The 20,962-nt window shown below is 33.8% G+C and overlaps 2 protein-coding genes across 2 annotated transcripts in view; one reads left to right on the top strand and one right to left on the bottom strand.

The window, feature by feature from the left end:
• The first annotated feature begins 730 nt into the window (after positions 1–730).
• LOC100367998 (G protein-coupled receptor 143-like) lies at positions 731–4,331 on the top strand. The gene is made up of 4 exons (XM_002738840.4): positions 731–839; positions 1,321–1,429; positions 1,580–1,682; positions 2,658–4,331. Exons 1-4 carry the CDS (start codon positions 785–787, stop codon positions 2,853–2,855), a joined length of 465 nt encoding a protein of 154 aa, XP_002738886.2. The 5' UTR covers positions 731–784; the 3' UTR covers positions 2,856–4,331.
• Positions 4,332–5,302: 971 nt separating this feature from the next.
• The window catches only part of LOC100368148 (TRAF-type zinc finger domain-containing protein 1-like), a 30,790-nt gene continuing 15,130 nt past the window's right edge, over positions 5,303–20,962 (bottom strand). Inside the window, exons 3-13 of the mRNA XM_006821573.3 lie at positions 19,820–19,873; positions 18,747–19,308; positions 17,038–17,229; positions 15,949–16,019; positions 14,596–14,735; positions 13,189–13,297; positions 12,326–12,494; positions 11,789–11,905; positions 9,371–9,785; positions 9,122–9,239; positions 5,303–8,243 (exon numbers count right to left, since the gene is read on the bottom strand). Coding sequence (XP_006821636.1) covers positions 8,202–8,243; positions 9,122–9,239; positions 9,371–9,785; positions 11,789–11,905; positions 12,326–12,494; positions 13,189–13,297; positions 14,596–14,735; positions 15,949–16,019; positions 17,038–17,229; positions 18,747–19,308; positions 19,820–19,873 — 1,989 coding nt within the window. The 3' untranslated portion in view covers positions 5,303–8,201. The remainder of the gene's footprint in view (positions 8,244–9,121; positions 9,240–9,370; positions 9,786–11,788; positions 11,906–12,325; positions 12,495–13,188; positions 13,298–14,595; positions 14,736–15,948; positions 16,020–17,037; positions 17,230–18,746; positions 19,309–19,819; positions 19,874–20,962) is intronic.

The raw sequence follows: 20,962 nt of genomic DNA, 5'->3' as shown, positions 1-20,962 counted from the left end.
GTCTGGCCTTGTTTTGATGACCAGACTGCCTAATTTCTGTGTGTTTGGCCTTGTTTTGATGACCAGACTGCCTAATTTCTGTGTGTCTGGCCTTGTTTTGATGATCAGACAGCCTAATTCGTGTGTGTCTGGCTTTGTTTTGATGACCAGACAGTCCAATTTGTGTGTGTCTGGCTTTGTTTTGATGACCAGACATTCCAATTTGTGTATGTCTGGCTTTGTTTTGATGACCAGACATCCCAATTTGTGTGTGTCTGCCTTTGTTCTTCTGACCAGACAACCCAATTTGTGTGTGTCTGGCTTTGTTTTGGTGACCAGACAACCCAATTTGTGTATGTCTGGCCTTGTTTTGATGACCAAACAACCTAGTTTGTGTATGTATGGCCTTGTTTTGATGACCAGACAGCCTAATTTTTGAGTGTCTGGCCTTGTTTTGATGACCATACTCTCAAATTTGTGTGAGTCTGGCCTTGTTTTGATGACCAGTCTTGCCCAATAGAATATTTTTATGACTTGTATTGTATTAATTGTTATGCAAAATTGGGTCTATTGTTTATCCCCTACTCTATAATTTCCTGGGGAGAACCCTTAGGTCCATATGTGTGTGCCTGGGTTTGACTTGGTACCCAGAAAGGCGATATAACATGTATGAATTGTTTCAAATGACAGAGCCCTCTCAGACGATGACTTGTAATATATGTTTGTTTGTTTATATTTTGTTACCTCCAGCTGTGAACGCAGAATAGTGAATTTAGTACCTCACTACTTGGCTACATTAGCCCCAATGTTAATGGTTATGATATGTAATCCAATATTGTATTTCTTCTCTGCCCGAAACGGTAAGTAACCATTTCATAATTCAGAAACTTTTTGAGAGATTCTTGTTTTGCAGTGTTTTTCATTCTGTTTAACAGAAGCAAAAAATGTTTAGGACAAACAGTTGTTTCTAGTGTTTCTAAAAATTAGTAATTTTACCAAAAAATTTAAAAATAAAAACTGGCAGAATAATTTTTGTATACAGAACTTTGCAAATCAAACATAACTAAATAAAAATGTAAACAATTATAAAATATGATAGTCGGATGCCCATTTGTTGGAGCATAGTAACTCTTTGATTCCACCTTTTTAAAAATGGCTGCCAATTTGAAGAACTATGATGTAAGTTGTCGCAAAATTATTATCACCATAGAAACATTCTGTGGTATGCCTCTCATTTCCTTTTACTTTTGTTGTGTTGTTGGTAACAGCAAATTGTAGCGTTATTCAGTTTTCTCCTGTATACAATTAAGTAACAAAGTTTTATCGTATTTTAATCTGCAGTGTCTAGTTTAATAAAAGCTAGATTTGGTCGATTCACCGACCAAGAGAGAGCTGTGATCAAACAAGTAAAAGAAAAATTTGCTCTGATTTTAGCCGTCTTCTATGTGTGGTAAGTCACCTTATGCATTAACACATAGTGTTACATGACTTGCAGTGGGCATAAATGCAGTGAATCATGGGAAATATTTACAAATGTCCATTCTATACTAGGTTGCTATAGCTTATTGAATAATTCTTGTTTGTTTGTTTGTTGTTACAGTTGGTTGCCAAATGTAATCAATGCGGTTTTACTTTTCTTCAACTCGAGATACAAAGATAATAGCAGTATTGAGGCAGGAATTATCGTGATGGATGTTATGATGGTAAGGTCACAATTTTACTACTAAGTACACTATTACAAAGAACAAAAATTGCAATTTTGTTATAAAAATTTTATTTTTAGTTTAAATTTTGGCCATTCAAAGATGAAGGGTAAATTATCCATCCACTCACTCTAATATCATAATTGTATGTAACTATGTTCTTTTCTCTATAACCATATTGTTTTCTTGACTGTCCATCCACCATATTTGGTCTATTAAAGTTAAATATTTAATAGAAGCGCTTATAAACCAACAATCGCAGTTCTTGTATACTTAATCATTAAAATGTTCCTTATTTTTGACCTCAGAAACTACAAAAAGAGTATTAACGCAGTTCAAGTAGTTTTCGTTTTTGGCATCCTTTTGCCATGAACTGATAATGATGAAAATATGACAAAAATGACATATAAACTTGAATTTGGCTTGAACCTCCATAACAGAAAATACAATGGTTGACCTTATGTTTGAAATTCTAAGACTTTCCTGAAAAAAGATTAACTTATTGGAGAAAAAGTTCAGAAAAAAAATTATTTTCTCCATATATATATATATTCATTTATAACACCCCCCCCCCCCAGTGGTAGTAAAAGGTATGACCCCACATTGGCTATACAATGGAAGAACTTGGCAAGGGAGGTGCATTTATAGCCCCCCTTGTGGTAGTGAAATGTGTGACTTCACATTGGCTAGAAGTTGTGGAAGCCTGTTCAGCAGCATACACATTAGGATTATACCATTGATTCATTAAGGGTAGTTTAGTCTGGTATATGCTGTTATTCTAAGAATATGTACTTTGAAAAGTATTAGTTGTTTTAGATCATATATAAGAAATCAGAATAAATATATTCCTGTTTCTGTGCCTTTCTCCAAATCATTAGACTGCATGCCCATCAATTTATGAGTTACCACCCCTTCATGCATAATAGTAATGTCCATCAATATCATAATAACAATCTATGCCTCATTGCATACTAGGGTATTCTGAATCCTCTGCAAGCTTTCCTGAATGCACTTGTGTATCGTGGTTGGGCCGGTTGCTGTAATATAAAACGACCGTTCAGTCGAACACTGAATGAAGATGAACGTCCTGGACTGATGGAAAGTACGTCGCAGTTGTTGGACTCTGGACGTGTTAAAGAAACATCCCCATTACTGCTTAATAATGAAAACTGAACTGGTTATTTTAGTCTTGCATTTTAGCGTTTAATTGATGTAATTTTTAGATTTCTATTGATTAATTGTACAAAGAAATGTCTGAAAGTCTAAAGTATTGTTTTTATTGACCACATTAAGACCCACATTAGACACAAAGCTTTAGTAAGTAGATGCTGGACGGTTAATATGGTAAATGATTAATTGAATCATTTCACAACAAAGTTTGTTTTTGTTCGTACCAAACTATAGGAGATTTACATTTGATCCCAAATTAACAGAAACAGTGTGCAAAAAGACAGGAAGTGATGAGGTTCTGAAAGTTTAGTTACTATCTATGGTTAATAAATCATTAACTTTGTTATTAACACTAAGAATGGGAAATATGGAGTCTGTGTAATATATTTTTTGGGTCTGATTTTATTATTATTAGTGTATTTGTGATGAGAATTAGTCTCATTTGCATATCAGTTGATACCTCAGTGACATTTAGTCGGCCAATTCAGATGAAAATTAGTTTTTCTTATTCATCAGTGCATATTAATTACAGTTGTTTCTCATGTTAAGATCTAGTTTGAGTTTCTCTAGATTGTCAGGCTTATCTACACTAAATTCACATTTTAATATTTCACTCTTCTCTTCTCATTGGATCACTACAGTATGTTACCACACGTGTATTTTTCATGATGCACATAGAATTGACTCATTAAATCAGTGACAATTTTCTTACATCATTTTTTGGTTCTCAACAAATTACCCATCTGTTAAATACTACAGTCTTCTTCCCAAGCCCTTTTCAAAAATCATAAATGTGAGTTTGTTTTGTTTTTTCAATACGAAAAAAAATAAATTAGAAAGCCGAAATAATCAAATAACACCTTTCATATGCAAATAAATCGTGATGCTTGAACAATTTGCTGGGGAGAATGCTGTGTATAAAAAACACTGAATTTCATTTTCAAAACAGTTTTTTTTCTTTGTTTTTATTGATACATGTATCAAAACTATTCACTGCCTTTGTAACATGTCTACTGGTTAGATGTTAGTATTTATAAAAGTGTTAGAGTATTTGTAGTTCCTGTTCCTGTTCCTACAAGGTTATTTCTATTTTTACACTTATTTCCTTGATTATGTATTTTTTTTACTGTACACCATTGAATGGTTGAATTTATTCTAGTTTTATCTGTTCATACTCATTTACACTTGAGTTGTGAAGTGTATGTGTGTTATATTTTATTCAGAATACCTCAAAAGCTGTGTTTATTTGGTCAAATTAACAAAAAATTTGCCGTGGAACCACATGTCACAATTACCACTGGTAGTTTTATTTTGGTTGTTGCGGAAACTGTCATTTATGAGGTTATAGTCTGTTTCTATTTTTACACTTATTTTCTAGATTATGTATTTTTTTTATTGTACATGATTGAATTTGTTTTATTTTTTATTGTAGTTTTCCTCATTCTTTTTATAAACAAATAAATTAAATAAATAGTTAAATTTGTTTTGTTATGATGTAAAAAGTTGAACATTGTACATTGCAATTAAAACACTGTACGTAATATGTGCATACATACGCCAGATAGTTTAATCTGATTGAGATATTAGCACTGGGCTTGTATAAATGACAGAGGCATGTCTGTGCTCAAAATAAGTGATATTTTAATGATACAGTATAAATAGATGGAATTTTTGGTGCATTATATTCATATAAATTGTCTGAAATTTATGTGTAGTTGAACAGTGCGCAGAGAAAAAAAAAATGTAGCACCACTGTCCACTGATTAGACTCTATTATATGGCTCCCATATTTGGTGTAGAAACAATAACTAAATGCAGATTTCTTTGTTTCATTACATTATCTGCAATTATTGATAAATAATTTGGTGATTTTCAGTACTAAGCTTATTAATCAGTAAGTTGATTTTAAGCTTTTTGATGATCAAGTTCTGTATCTTCAAACTTGAATAAACCAAAGCATGTTAGGGCAGTGGTTGTCGTCGTTTCGCGTCCTGTTTGATATGGGACTCGTTGTGCAGTTTGTATACATGAAATTCGAACACTGGTTGTACAAGACCGCTGCTCTTTACATGTAATTCTTTAATGAGACTATGATAAACTGTAAATCACTACAATTTTGCTCGAGACAAAAGTCGGTGAAAATCTTGTCACAACGAAAATTTCTTTGGGGTGTTACATGGAGTGTCAACAACTTTCGTGAAATATTTTTGTGAATAACATCAAATTGTGAAAATTACAACTTGGTCAATGAATAAATGTTGACGATTACTTTCGCTTACCATTTGACAGTTCAACTTCATTTACTAAGTGTTTTTGAATCATATTCCCGGCGTATGTGGATTCACCTTCATGCTGAGTTTCCCAGCAATTCACAACAACTACAATATATCTCCCACATATTCATAGCATTAAATGACTCAGAGCTTTCACGACAGAAAAATCAACAAATGTTACAATAGGAATATCATCTTTAATACAATCAGGACACTAAATACTCTGACAATAATGTAAAGAAAGCAATCAACGTAACTATACATCCATTAAGAATTTAAATACATTTACACCATTATAAAATATTATGTTTAAATTTATTTATCAAATCGCTGCCATAAATGCACAGACCACCAACCATAGCAATACACTGGTGCCAAATATTAAAACGCTGACATGCTAAACAATGAATCAAGTTAAATAATACTAGCATGGTTTTTCCGCTACTAAAGCACACCAATGAAATTATCAACAAAGTAAGGTGGGACTAAGTAGGCTAAAAGCATCTGTTTCTGATCCAAATCAAAAAAAAAAAAAATAATGCAGTGATACCAATTTTCGGATGCCAACCAGAAACGGATTTTATTTTTTGTTGGGCATTAGTATGTAACATGCATGTTAGTGCAAACTTTTCTGAAACTATCACTAATATAATTTCAAAGGTAAGTCGGACAATTTATCTACAGCATATCATCCCATTCACTGTGAATGTCAATTTGTGAGGCCTTCACAGAATATTCACAAATTAGTATACTGTAGAGTACTTCATTTGCACTTGGAATTAATTTTTATTTTCGCTGAAGGAGTGATTCAGTGAAAATAAAATCCAGTGAATATAACTTTTTTCCTATATTTTACATTCAGCTGGTCAAAAATCGATGAAAATAAATTCCATACAAAACACTCAAAAATTCATTTCAGCGAAAATTAATTCCAGCTAAAATAAAATATTTTACAGTATTCTTGCTTTAACCAAAAAATATTATTTCAATTATAGTGAATTGATAATTTATTGATTCTAAATACCATGTAAGCATGTAGCAGCATGGAATTGTGGGAAGGAAAACGGTTGACCAGTGTTGCCAAAATGAGATGCTTGATATATAAAAATTACTGCATCTTGCAATTATTATTATAAACAGCGCCCTCACACTACACCCGATTCAATCTATTCTTGAAAAGATCATTTTAAAAGTTGAGTGATTTTTTTTGCTGCAATTCATTTCAGTTGAAAATAATTTATTGTGCTCTCACTGGTCTATAGTAACCAAGGTTACGGAAATGGGAATCAGACACTAAATGTAAATGTACAATCATAAATACCAACAGAGTGGTATTGTGACCACCAAAATAAATAAAGAACAGAAGTCATTAATTTCAGTTTCAAAAACTAATATCATCAATATACATCAGAGTTGATTTTGAGTTGGTGCAGGACAATGACTGCAGGATAATTGTTAAAATTATAGAATAAAATGGTTTCCCAGGAAACAAATTCCGTTAAACTTGATGAATAATGACGCATAGTTCATTTCTTGTACAATTGCTCATCATCTAAAACTGATTAATAAATAGCATGCTTAGCATTTAGAAAATTTTACAGACAATATTTGTTCCATTAGTAGCGCATGTATAAATTACAAAAGTGTGTGTATGGTCATACTTTTAATTACCTACAATACAATACATGTAATATTTTACATGTGCTTCTAATAGAGCAAATACGATACACATATCAAAAACACACCAAGGAAGAAAATTCCCTTATTTTCAAAGGTGAAAAAAGTCAGCACCAGAAGTTACATCAATCAGAAAAGTCAGAATCATTTGTGGACATGTATGAATACAGTGTTGTACTCAAAGATTCTATAAACAGAATAAAATGATAATTTCAGCCATTTTTAAGATCACATTAATTCAATACTTAAAATAAAATAAAAAAATTGCACACTATATCATTGCTCTCTTATGAATTTCAAACTTAAAATATAAAGAGCAAATACATTATTTGACTGATCTTTGATCTTGAAAAAAAAAGACTTTTCTAAGTAACATACCTGTAAATATCAGTCTGGTTACACGTCACTGGTTATTTAAGCTGATAATTCATGCAAACAAAGTGTTGATGAGTCATCAAATCTTATGTGTAATATGATTGGCTTGTTGCTTTAGATGTCTGGGTGTGGGAACCAATCAGAGACACTCTTTAAGTCACTACAATCACAGGTGAGACAGACATATTGTTTTACTTGTTTAATATCAAATCAAATTTGCGGAATGTGTTTTTGTTGTGACTTGTAAATGGACAGCTTTAATACCAGTGTTTAAATCTACTGCACAGCAGTACTGTAAGTAAACAAGTCAATTTTCACTCAATATGATTGGTTTGAACTCACAAGTTACTGTCACATTTTCTCAGAAATTAAAGTGATTATTTCACCATGGTGTAATATTGAGTGCGAAATATTGAGTGCGAAATATTTAGAGTTTATTAGTGTCTAATACCAGAGATAACGTGTGGTAATGCGAGAAGCAGTGCTGATATGTTTCTAATGCGTAGCTCAGAAAGACTTGGTTTTGAGCTTGGCTATTTTTATACCACGAGTTATCACCTGTATTAGCCACAAAAAGAGCTCTTTATCAAATGTGCAACTGCATCAGCAATAACATCACAAAACTGACCATGAATGGACAAGTGAGAAAACTAGCAGCCTGGATACAATGTTAAATAATTTGAATTACTGAGTCAATTTTGAATCAAATCATCCGAGAATGTTGCTTTTCTCTAATGCAGACTAACATCTGGGTTTAAAAAATAATACAGGGTCAAAAGGTAACACATTATATGGATCAAATACCGCAAAATATTACCGCAGCTAAACGAAAGGAGAGAGGATATCACAGTTGCTCATATGATAATGTTATTCACATGTACATTTCAATAGTGAGTATCATGGTAAATATCACAACACAATGTTGACATATAAGACATGTCTATGGAGGAATGCTCGTTCAATGAGTAGACTCGGCTCGGTGCTCAGTGTCCAGTCCTTCATAGCAACAGACTCATAATTCATTTTAGATATCTCCATCATATCGCTGTCTATAATTTGCAGGTTTCTATGAAGGAAACAAAAAGTGAAATTGAGTTAAATGCTATTCAAAATTTTAAGAAAAAAAGATTTATTATTTATTTTATTATTTATCTAAAGAAGGAGATCCTTGAATCACCACAGAGCTCTCAAGAAGTTCAAGCTATCCTCCCCTCACCCCTACAAAATATGGTAATGATGTCCACATTCGTTTTTTTCATTTCAGAATTGTTAGTTGATATTTGAAAAGTTACTTGTGAATTTCAGCAAATATCACAAACAAGCAAAATCAGCAAAGCCTATGCATTTACTAAAGACAATTTTTACATAAACAAATTAGCATAAAGTTTTGCATATGTAAATGACAGAGGTGTGTGTAAAAATACGTTTTATTTTTAATGATGTAGCATACATGTACAATAAATATGATTGTTGGTTTATGTGCGTAACAATTGGACATGTGCTTTAAATATACATGTATAGCGAAATACAGTAAAAATTATTTAAGCACAGTGATATAATTGTACACCAAATCGCTACTGAGCTTTGGCAATGTTCCATCTGCTACGCATCACCCTGCCTCCCTGCGGTTTCCACCACTGACCAAGCCGACTTTGAACGCTGTCCATCCCCCTGGAGTTGTGAGTTTATCTGCAGGCTCCAGCCAGCAGTCTCTGCTCAGTGTCATGATGCAATTCACAGGCCAGTTGCATCACGCAGCTGTTCGCTGCAATGCCTGCGTCCGCAACTTGCTCCCACTTTTGCCTTTGCCAAAACTTTGTGTCTTGTGTCATTTATTGAAGCATTAATTGTGGGTTATATTGAACTACTTTAGACATGACTCAGTAAGAATAAAATGAACAGCATAAATGTGGTATGATTTGTAATGTTTTTGTGTTTACTTACTTTTGCTCTTTGTCTCGGTGGGTTACTGTGTTCGTTTGCGACACTCTGATGACTGTTTCTACTGACTCTAGCAGCTCCACTGTCATTGGTTGCTGTACTGGTACGGGTACTTCCAGACCTACGAAGTGAATCAAAACAAATAAGAACAAATTTAACAGTTTACCTAATATTAAATTAATTACATTTCTGCATATGACATTTTTGTCCAAAAGCAAATCCATTTTTTGCATAATCAAAGTTTAAACTTACTTGGATTTTGGTGGTCGACTTCTAGGATTACTCGTACTGACTTTTTTTGTTCGGTTTGCTGCACTTTGCGATAAAAAGCTTGCTTCATAACTCGCTGGAATAGGATCTTGTGTACTATCAGCATGGGATGACCACCGACCGTGACGTTGACTTGATGAATAATGAGGTGATTTAGACGACTGCAGACCAAAGGGATCCTCATCAACATCATCTAGAGCATGACTGTTACCATAGTAACCATTATCCCTGGTATGACCACTATCCCTGCTGTACATTTCACCGTCCATATGTTGTAAGATTTCTTCAGTATCAATATTTTCATCAGTTAAGAGTTCGTCTAATGTTTTACGCGTTCTCTCAGCGCTTGTAATGCGTGGTGGTTTCGGATTACTTGATGGACTGGGACGTGAGGAACCTGAATGTTACAAATATTACTATTATCATGAGGTCACATGTTTTTTTTTATTTATTCTGTAATGATTATTTTCAGTGTGGCCAGAACTATTACGATTACTAACACTAGGCACATTGTCAATATTAATAATCATGACTTTTATTCTATTTAAATTTTTCATCTTTATGTGTACATCGAACAACTGCACCATATTCAAAGAAAGCTTAGAATGAACTGCTATGTGCCGAGGGTATTGAAGATAACGACTAAAGGAACAAAATGGAGATAAATAAAAATCTAAGAGGTAATATAAGAATGTTAATAAAGAAACGTAATGGTTGATATGGCTTTGTGGTTTGAGATGTACTCTGTGAAAGCTACCTGTCATACACTATGAAAATTTATATTAATCCAACAAAGGGAATACATTTTATTGGATATAAGTGGAAGAGCTTGAAATTCACTAATTAGACAAATAAATCAATTAATAAGTAAAGAGTTCAACTTCAAGCTCATCAGATCATGAATATCTCAAAGCAATTATGTACTTTTGGATCTTGAAATTCGCAATCTTTCAAATCTTGGTTCAGCCAGGTATGTACTTTAGAGAAACTGACATTTTATAGGGAATTTAAATTTTCTTTGGAACCTGAAAAGTATTTATTTTGTGTGAAAGTGCATTCTCATGTTCAAATGTTAGCTCGACTCCGCTGTTCATGCCACTATCTTCGTATTGAGACAGATAGAAAAAATAATGTAGATAGGAGTGAACGCATTTGCTTACTTTGTAACAGTAACAACATTGAAAATGAATACCATTTTTTACTTATTTGTTCCTTTTTTGTTAATTTAAGAATAAAATATATTCCTGCTAACTTTTTTAATCCCCCAACAGTCAGTAAATATTACAAATTAATGGGTACAAAAAATACAGATCTTCTTCAAAGACTGGGAGCCTTTATACTTTTCACGCAATGAAATTGCGAAAAGAGCTACAAGTATTGTCAATTGTTTAAAAATTGTAATTTTATTTTCAAATATAAATAATGTATGTAGATATTATGGGCCGATGGCCTTCTATTATAAATAAAGACCATATACCTTTGAATTATGTACTAGTTTCATTGAACTCTAAACACTGGTTCTTATTTAACCTTCTCACCACCTGTTCCCTCTTTTTATCACAAATTCACAAAATAGTCCTGTTTATAGTCTGCACTTCCCTTCAGAAGATTGGGACAAAAATAGCCAAATTTTTTAAGTAAAAACCGAAAATTGTCTGTTGGCTCCAAAATAGGGTTCATTTCCAGAAATCTTAGAGTATATAAAAAAAAAAAAAGTGCAGACAAATTTGGGCAAGAAAATCTGGTAGTGAAAAGGTTATTAGTTGAACAGATAAAAATGATTAAAAGTAAATTACTGTACAATGCTTAGTTATTAACTGTTTTTTGTTTGTTTATTTCACTGATGGCTGGATGTGCTCAGTTAAAACCCAGTGAAGGTGCAAAGTTAATCATACAGTATATTGTTTCCTTCACAAACCAGTGAATTAAAATATAGTGAATATTCCGGCAACATCAAAGCTGCTAAAATTAAACCCAGTGAATATTTTTTCATTTCTACAGTAATATTGGTGGTTTGAACACCAACTGATGAAGTTTGAAGATAATCCAGGAGCGTATATATCAAGTTTCATTAGGAGCAAATAAGCAGCTTGTGAGATGTATCAAGGTGAAAATAATTTTATTGAAATTAAATATTTAATATGTATGAATTTGAATCAAATTGAAAAACAAATATTAGTGAAAAAGACAAGACAACGTGTTGAATCGCAAATCACACAGAAACCATGGCAATGAATCAATGTTCATAATACTTCAAAACTATAACAAATAACATGCTGTAACTGATGGAGATTTAAATTTAATATTTAATTAATAATCAGTGCTGTTAAGAATGATCCTTCAAATCTAAGTGCCTCAGTAGGGATGCTTGTAACTATAGCAACAAGACACATTACTCACTAGTTTTCTTGTTGCGTGTTCTATTCTGTATGACACCTCTGTTACCATACACAGTACTAGCCATGGGATTAGATTTCTTTGTCTGTGTGGGTCTGGTTGGTGATCTGTCCCCATTGCCTAAAAATGACAAAAATCAATATAGTAACAATAGGATAGGATTGATAATCTGCTAATTCAGACACATGTTTTGATGTACATGATTTTGACATGCCATGGCATTCTGATTTTGACACGTCTTTATGTACATGGTTTTGACATGCCATAGCATTCTGATTTTGACACGTCTTTATGTACATGATTTTGACATGCCATGGCATTCTGATTTTCACACATGTCTTGATGTACATGATTTTGATTTGCCATGGCATTCTGAATTTGACATACATCTTGATGTATGTGATTTAGAAACATGTCATGGCATTCTGTTCATCTGCTTGTGATATGTCTTGATGTAAGAGATTTTTACACAAGTCATAAAGTTCTGCTTCAGATTGGCACCACTCCAGGAATACCACACCCTGGGTATATTGTACTAACCGATTCTGAAATCCATCACAGGATCAGCTTGATGTCTAGCTGATCTATTACTATATAAGGGCATATCATGGCTCATTGCGTCTCTTGGTTTAGGCTTAGCTCTCATCTGCCTTGGTGGCATTTCCGGTAATGCAGGCGGCAGTGGGGTTGTACTTGATTCACACATGGCCTAAAAATAGAAATTAATCATCAAAGACAGATAGATTGAAACACAACATGTCATGTTAATTGCAATGTGCGAATTGCCCAATTCACGATTATGTAACTATTTTTCATGTAAATAAATAAAAACAACGATGTTTGAGCCATTTAACATTGATTTCTATGAGGAAAAGGTTCCGTCATATCTGAAAATATCATTTAGTGACATATACATGTAGTGATAAAATAGTATGTTGTTATAAGATGGGTAACTATGATTGACAGGAAAGCCCATCTGTAACACTAATTTCTCTAAGAATATGATTTATATTGGGTAAAAACTTCCAAAAGGATATGGCATTTATCCAAACCTATAATAAGTAGCATTTGTGAAACAAAATATTGTGTTAGCATTTAATAGGTTGAAATACCCATGAGCTAACTTTAACCTTTTCACAACCGGTTCCAAAAATAGTCCCATTTATAGTCTGCACTTTCTTTCAAAAGTTTGGGACAAAAAGAACCAAATTTTTTGAGTAAAAACTGAAAATTGACTAAAATTTTGTCTGCTGGGCCAAAATTAGGGTTCATTTCCAAAATTATTGAAGAATATAATGAAAAAAGTGCAGAAAAATTTGGGTGAGAAAGTCTGGTGGTGAAAAGGTTAACCACAGATTCGCTCTATGTCTCTAAGTAATAAAATTCATATTCAGTTTCAATACCTGATGCTGTACAAGTGAAGTTTCTGGTAAGAGTGTCTCACAGAATTCACAGGGTAAGAATATTTCATCATCATCATCACTGTCTGGTCTTTCAAACTGGTCAGCTTGACTATGAAGAAAGTAAATAAGAAAAAACAAAGTTCAATGTCAATCTTCTATCAATGACAAGAAGCATTTGTTAAATTTGAAACAGTTATTAGAGCTGGACTTTTGCTAAATTTTTGTCTCTCAAATACTGATGCTGTGAAATGTTTTATTTTTTGATCAAAATGAAATGACAGTGTAAATTTCACAACTGTGTGTACTACTTCTCACTGAAAACTGTACACCTTGTTCTAAATAGTTTGAACAAAATACTTGGTCTGTGCTTTTTTTTCATCTGTAAGATTTACCTAATTATTCTGTAAAAATTTCAAAATTTTATTATGAGTGGAATACAAATAAAATTGCAACCAATTGTAAAGGCCATTGTTTTAATTACCTAATTTGCATATTTGCAAATATTTTACATAATTAATAATTCATTGAAATGAGTGCAGAAATCTTTTAGATTGTCTTAATATGAATTGACCTCAGTAATATTTTGGTTATAGTTGATTGTATAGCCATTTGATCTAAGACTAAAGAAAATATTAGTATGCAAATTAGATTTACATTTGTTATGATTATATTCTCAAAAGCAGTATTCAAATTAATTGATCTAGAGAACTAATTACCCGATTCACTTCAAATTTGGAACAATAAAAACAGACACACATCTCCTCAAATTCTTCACTTAGATTTGCCTCTTTTGTTTATAGTTTTATTTTTATGGCTTTTGAAATGATGGAAACTATCAGGGGGATAACACATGTTTTTACAGGATCAGTTTGAAAATGATTTCCTAATCATACATTATTTTATGCAACTTGATGTCGACAAGAGTTAAGAGTAGACAAGTTGTATGCCACCTCTTAATTCCTTCATATATCAGTACTAATTTTCCAAGATGTTAATTTCAGTTTTAGGAAAAATATCATTCCCGTGTTTAATAGACATCATGCAAAATATCTGAACCAGGAGCTCTCAAAAATTTTCAAAGTAGGATTTAAGAAATATTTTGTTTGGAAAACTAAAAATGTTTACAGTAAAACAGTGACCCCTGATTTAACTGTCAATTCCACCAAAGAGAATGTACTTATTTTTGAAATTAAAATGCCAATAATGATGATGCGTTATAAATTTTCTGACACACATTCACCAGAAATTTATTTGTTGTGACTTGGAAAAAATAAGAACTACATCCAGCACATCACACAAGGCTATCAATATGATGCTGATACAAACTGATGATAAATTATGCATCTGATACCCACAACAATGAAAATGACAAGACACAGTTGAATTAAAATAATTAGCACTGAATACCTTCTGATTCCATATCCCAAGTTATCCACAATTGGAGGTTGGGATGGTGGACTTCTGGTGTTTGGTGACATGAACACACTGTTATTGGGTGGACTGTTTGTAATGTGTTCATCTTCTGGAATGGCTTGGCTGCATCCAGACTATGAAGAGAGAATATGTTAAGAAGGACTCCAGTAAGCTGCTTGAACTTCACAGTAGCATCACAAACTCTGAATATCAAGGATACCGCAAAATATGCACTCAGACAGTACACAGCCCCATCGACCTCTGCTGTGTGTCGGTCGATACTTCTGCTGTACTGTCTTCTTGCATACTTTGTGGTATCCTCGTAATAACTTCATAGCAACAAAATACAAACAATTTGCATCATGCAACTTTACATGAAGTGAAGTTGGGTTAAGAATTCTGATTTGCATAAGATTTATATAAGATTCATCTTTGAGTCTCATTTGAGTATATATCAAATGCAGTTCTATAGAAAAATAAAGTATCACTCATACTAAGTAGATAAAGACGCAATCCTCTGCAACTTAAAACTCTATGTTCTTCCCGGTTGACATCTAACACTGATTCAATTTATGACTCGCATTATTCAAAAAATCATTTAATTCTTACCTAACTGCTATCATTCTGAGTTAAAATCCTAATCTAAAATATCAATTATGATATATTTGTACTTTGTAATTAATTTTTTAAACAACTGTTATTCAAATTGAATATGAGAGATATGTTGCGAGACCGATACGAATATGATGTAAATCTCATGCAAATCTTATCAACTTTTGAATTGAATTGGAGCACAAGTAAAAATGTTTTTGAATTGTTATTGCAATACCAGAAATGAATTTAGAAGTTAATTTACCGAGAAAGCCTCAACAAATTAAACTATTATTGAGCATGTGAAGAATAGTGAGAATGGCACAAAAAAAGTTGCTTATTAACTGCCCCTCATGTGGGACATGAATCCCAGAATGCACTAGAATGTACTGACATCAGTGAATAAGGACAAGTCAAACCAATTAATAAATACACGCTATTAAATCTTCAAATAACAGACATTCTTATCAGAATAAATTAAAGTTACATTCTCATTTCACACATCCACAGATTAATTATATCATTAAATGTAGATATTGCAATTGGGTGAAAGAAAAAATTAATCGCAGGGAGTTTCTTAAATTAAGTTAGATTTGTAAATATTAGACATTCACTTAAGGAGGCTTTACTTGTCATTGAAGGTCAGTTAAATTGTAGGGATAAGGGATGAATTGTAAGGGATAAGACCCTTCAGAAACCCTCAAAATGAAATGAACGAGTGGGAAAGTGAGAGTATCTAATTTTACTATATCTTACCTGATGGACGTACAGGATGTCTAAAGGAAATAACTCGCTACAGAATTCACATGGTAATGGGGTGTTCATATCTACAAAAATAAAATGTACCACAGGAAAATTTATAAGTAAAATCTTCAAAATTATAAGCAGCATAAAATGACATCTGTTGAAAATAAAATACAGTTTTTATAAAACATAAAGTGACTTGATATACTATTTTGATCATTATTTGTTACTGAAATAAGTATGCGATATGCTACTGAATTTTCTCTATTAGAAGCACATCTCTAATAGAAGTGCACATAAACCCCAAATCACATTTATTGTATACCGAATCATTAAAATATTACTTATTTTGACCATGAAAACACCTCTGTAATTGACAGAAGAACATGTGCTACTAATGGAGCAAATACAGTACCTGTGTTTTTATCTGAGGTGGACCCCTAGAACTTTACAGTATATGCTGGCCTAATAGCCCTGATCTACAAGTTTCAGGCAGTTGATGAAGTATTGTTTACAGAGAAAAATTGTATGGGTCATCAAAACAGTATATTATATTATTATACATCTGTCACCGTAACACCATAAGTTACAGCGTGCTGTTATTTTGCGGTATTTTATGGGGTATTTTCATCTTACCATATAGGGAAATGCAAATTCCAAATATGGAAAGATTACGCGCGTAAGCGTCCTCTAATAATAAAAACAAACATAGCTGCCATAGCTGTTTGACCAGATTCCACACAAAGAATTTTGTTGATTCTGTTCTAAACGGCATTTTTGGATTTCGCATCGACCTCCGCTGCACGTCGCTCAATACTCCCGCTGTACTGTCTTTGTGCATATCTTGAGGTATCCTCGTAATAAGCTTATATTATATCAGATTACTAGTCAGCTTCTGTCATTTTTGAAAATATTATTAACACATTTATTTTGAGTTCAATTTATTTTATTTTTATATTGGGCCAACAACTATCAAGCAGGGCAGACAACTTTTTTAACTTGCATGTTATCAACTACTTGGCATTGGGAACTAGACAGATTCTGTTGCAAAGTAGAGTGTGGGTTATGAAATGGGTCTACATAATAAAAGCAGAACCTCACCATCTCCAGTTGGTGAAGGAGGCCCTCTAGAGTACAATCTTGAATGTGTGACTGATGATACAGGTGGATCTGGAATTTGATTGGCATCTTCAATGATTCTGTCAATGTCTTCGTCAGTGGTCAAATCATGTGCCAGATGCATAGCTAATAGTCTGTCCATTTCTTCATGATTGTGACTACTCATAGGAAGCTCTGTATGGAAATATGAAACGTAATGCACTATTCTTTTTGAGCAAGGATGAGAAAAGAGAGGAGAGGAAAACCACTATTCTTCGTGAGTCAGAGTGAGAAAAAAGGGGAAAAAAGAGGAAAACAACTATTCTTTGTGAGTGAGAATGAGAAAGAAGAGGAAAACCACTACTTATTGTGAGTAAGAGTGAGGAGGGAGTGGGAAACTACTACTCTTTGGGAGTGAGTATGAGAAAAGAGTGAAAAACCACTGTTCTTTGTGAGTGACATTGAGAAAGGAGTGGGAAGCCACCACTCTTTGTGAGTGAGATTGAGAAAGGAGTGGGAAGCCACCACTCTTTGTGAGTGAGATTGAGAAAGGGGTGGGAAGCCACCACTCTTTGTGAGTGAGATTGAGAAAGGGGTGACAAACCACTACTCTTTGTGAGTGAGATTGAGAAAGGGGTGGGAAGCCACCACTCTTTGTGAGTGAGATTGAGAAAGGGGTGACAAACCACTACTCTTTGTGAGTGAGATTGAGAAAGGGGTGGGAAGCCACCACTCTTTGTGAGTGAGATTGAGAAAGGAGTGGGAAGCCAGCACTCTTTGTGAGTGAGATTGAGAAAGGGGTGACAAACCACTACTCTTTGTGAGTGAGATTGAGAAAGGGGTGGGAAGCCACCACTCTTTGTGAGTAAGATTGAGAAAGGAGTGGGAAGCCACTACTCTTTGTGAGTGAGATTGAGAAAGGAGTGGGACACAACTACTCTTTGTGAGTAGGCATGAGAAAGGAACCGAAATGCACTACTCTTTGTGAGTAAGAATGAAAAAGGAACCGAAATGAACTACTCTTTGTGAGTAAGAATGAGAAAGGAACCGAAATGAACTACTCTTTGTGAGTAAGAATGAGAAAGGAACCGAAATGCACTACTCTTTGTGAGTAAGAATGAGAAAGAAATCGAAATGCACTAGTCTTTGTGAGTAAGAATGAGAAAGGAACCGAAATGAACTACTCTTTGTGAGTAAGAATGAGAAAGAAATCGAAATGCACTAGTCTTTGTGAGTAAGAATGAGAAAGGAACCGAAATGCACTAGTCTTTGCGAGTAAGAATGAGAAAGGAACCAAAATGAACTACTCTTTGTGAGTAAGAATGAGAAAGAAATCGAAATGCACTAGTCTTTGTGAGTAAGAATGAGAAAGGAACCGAAATGCACTAGTCTTTGCGAGTAAGAATGAGAAAGGAACCGAAATGCACTAGTCTTTGTGAATAAGAATGAGAAAGGAACCGAAATGAACTACTCTTTGTGAGTAAGAATGAGAAAGAAATCGAATTGCACTAGTCTTTGTTAGTGAGAAAGAGGTGGAAAATTACTATTTGTTGTGAGTGAGAATGAGAATGAGTGGATGCCAGTCTCTAAAATACTACATGGTTGATGTTCTAATAGAGAACTTTTCTATTACAAAATATCGCAAATAAGTCTACTAATACGTTTTGTATAAATGAACAAATTTGCAGGTTAAGAATGGAAACAAAATTTACCAGGTTGATTTTTGGGTCTTGTAGTACTCATTCCTTCCATGCCTGGTCTTGTTGTACTTTTTACCTCACTGCCACGAGTTCTATTCCGTGTTCTTGCAACTGGTCCTTTTCTAGAAGTTGTCTTCTTTAAGTTGTTTAAAGAGTTAGACGCTGGAGGATTCCTGCCTGAACTGTCCCACGTTGGCCGTGATCTGAGATTAGTGGCTTTCTGGCCAGTTGACGGTAAATGCCTCCTAAAATCATTTTGAATATTACTCTCAACATATGGATTGTAGTATTCATATGGTAGTCCCGATGGGGGTCCGGACATGTCCATAAAAAATTCATCAGGAAAGTAGTCTGCGCCTTGGGAAACATTCTTTGGTGTTTCGGTTTTGGTTTCAGGAAATGTACACATGCTCTCCTCGTGCTGTTTCAGGTCTTTAAACATAATGTATCGCTGACAGTTCGGACATGGCTCAGTACGAGAACCACAGAAATCCACATGGTCTGCCATATCATATGCGTCCATCTCCAATTCACAGTACTCACAGCTTTGTTTACGCTTTGAACAACTGTTGGCCTGAAAGCAACGGGAACTTGCATTAATATTCTGATAATGTTAATTTTCTGATAACAGCATTCGGTAGCCCAACATTTTATTGGTCTAGAGGTACATGCACCTCCTATCACTGTGCAAGTTCTAGTCATGGCGTAGTAACAAGATTTTGGTTGATAAAAGTTACTGGTAAAATGGAAATGGAAAAACCAACCTAAATTGTCATCTGTTATGATGTATACTGTTTTGAAAGGTTATTTACATAATCACACATGCTTCCTATATTCACAGTTCCAGTTGTGATTTCCATGAATATGCATTCTGACATAGAGTGCCCATACTATTAAAATTTTCACTTTACATCGATAAATCACCATGAAACAAGAGCAGAAGATGCAATATTTTGATAAAACATCACAGTTTCTGCACAGTGTTGCATTTGATATGGGTCCCATACCACGTACATGACATGCGTAAAATATATATACACTGTAGTCTGTGTACATGGAATTCAAATGAAATGTTGTATACGTACCTCATGATCTTCAATATGACACTTCTCCACGGCAACGCCACATTTACATGTCACCTATAGAGAATGAAGGACAACTCGATTACTTGATGCATTAACAAAAAATAAACTTAAATCATAATTGTAACATATATTATATTATTATACATCTGTTACTGTAACGCCATAAAAGTTACAGCGTGCCGTACTTATGAGGTATTTTACGGGATATTTTCATCCTACCATATAAGGAATTGCGAATTCCAAATATGAAATGTTTACGTGTGTAAGCGTCCTCTAATAATAAAATAAAACATGGCTGCCACCAGGGTTTGACCGGACTCAACACAAAGAAGTTCGCTGATTCTGTTCTAAACTTTATGGATTTCGGCATTCCCATGATGTTTTCTTTGAAGGAAAAGATGTATAATAATAAGGTTATTATGAGGATATCTCAAAGTATGCACTCAGACAGTACGCCGTCGCACCGACCTCCCCTGCGCGTTATTATTATTATATTATTATTATTATATTTCAGTACAGGGCTTCAGCCCATCGCACAAAAAGTATTTTCAATGTAATGGATAAAAAAGTACGTAACACGTTTTAAAACAATATAATATCCATGTAAACATATGGTACTAGGTTAAGCTGGATTCATATTCATCTTGTCACTTGAAAGCTTTTAAAAGATACAGAGCTAATTGATAAATGGTGTGGCCATTAGCGGAGCGAAGAAGTAAGCCCAGACTGTCTGTAATTGCATAATTGCATAGTGTTATTGACAAAACATCAGCCCTTAGATCATTATAGAATGGACTTATATAAACAAAGTGAATTTCATATTCTACCACTCTAAATTCAAACGTATTACTACAAAAACAGCAAATTTTTGTGTGTCTGCCTAACTCAGATGGCCAAAACAGTGAAAACTCGCCAGTATATATTTTAGCCTATAATTGCTTGCCAATAAATTTAAATTTCTAATACTACTTTGATTTTTCCGTAAGTACACAGTCTGTGTGATTATGAAATTGAGGCATGCCATTCTTGCTGACTAAAAAATGTGCAGTATCACTAACTTGTTGTTCAAGCCAGACAATGTCGAAACCATATTTGAACAAGAGATTTTTTATGTGGGTTGCCCAAGTAAGTCTGTCGGCCTTG

Source organism: Saccoglossus kowalevskii, chromosome 16 (assembly GCF_978046115.1).
Source record: "Saccoglossus kowalevskii chromosome 16, keSacKowa6.1, whole genome shotgun sequence".
Taxonomy (NCBI): Eukaryota; Metazoa; Hemichordata; class Enteropneusta; family Harrimaniidae; genus Saccoglossus; species Saccoglossus kowalevskii.
Note: the sequence above shows the minus strand (reverse complement) of the source record. Positions and strands in the feature narration are given on the sequence as shown.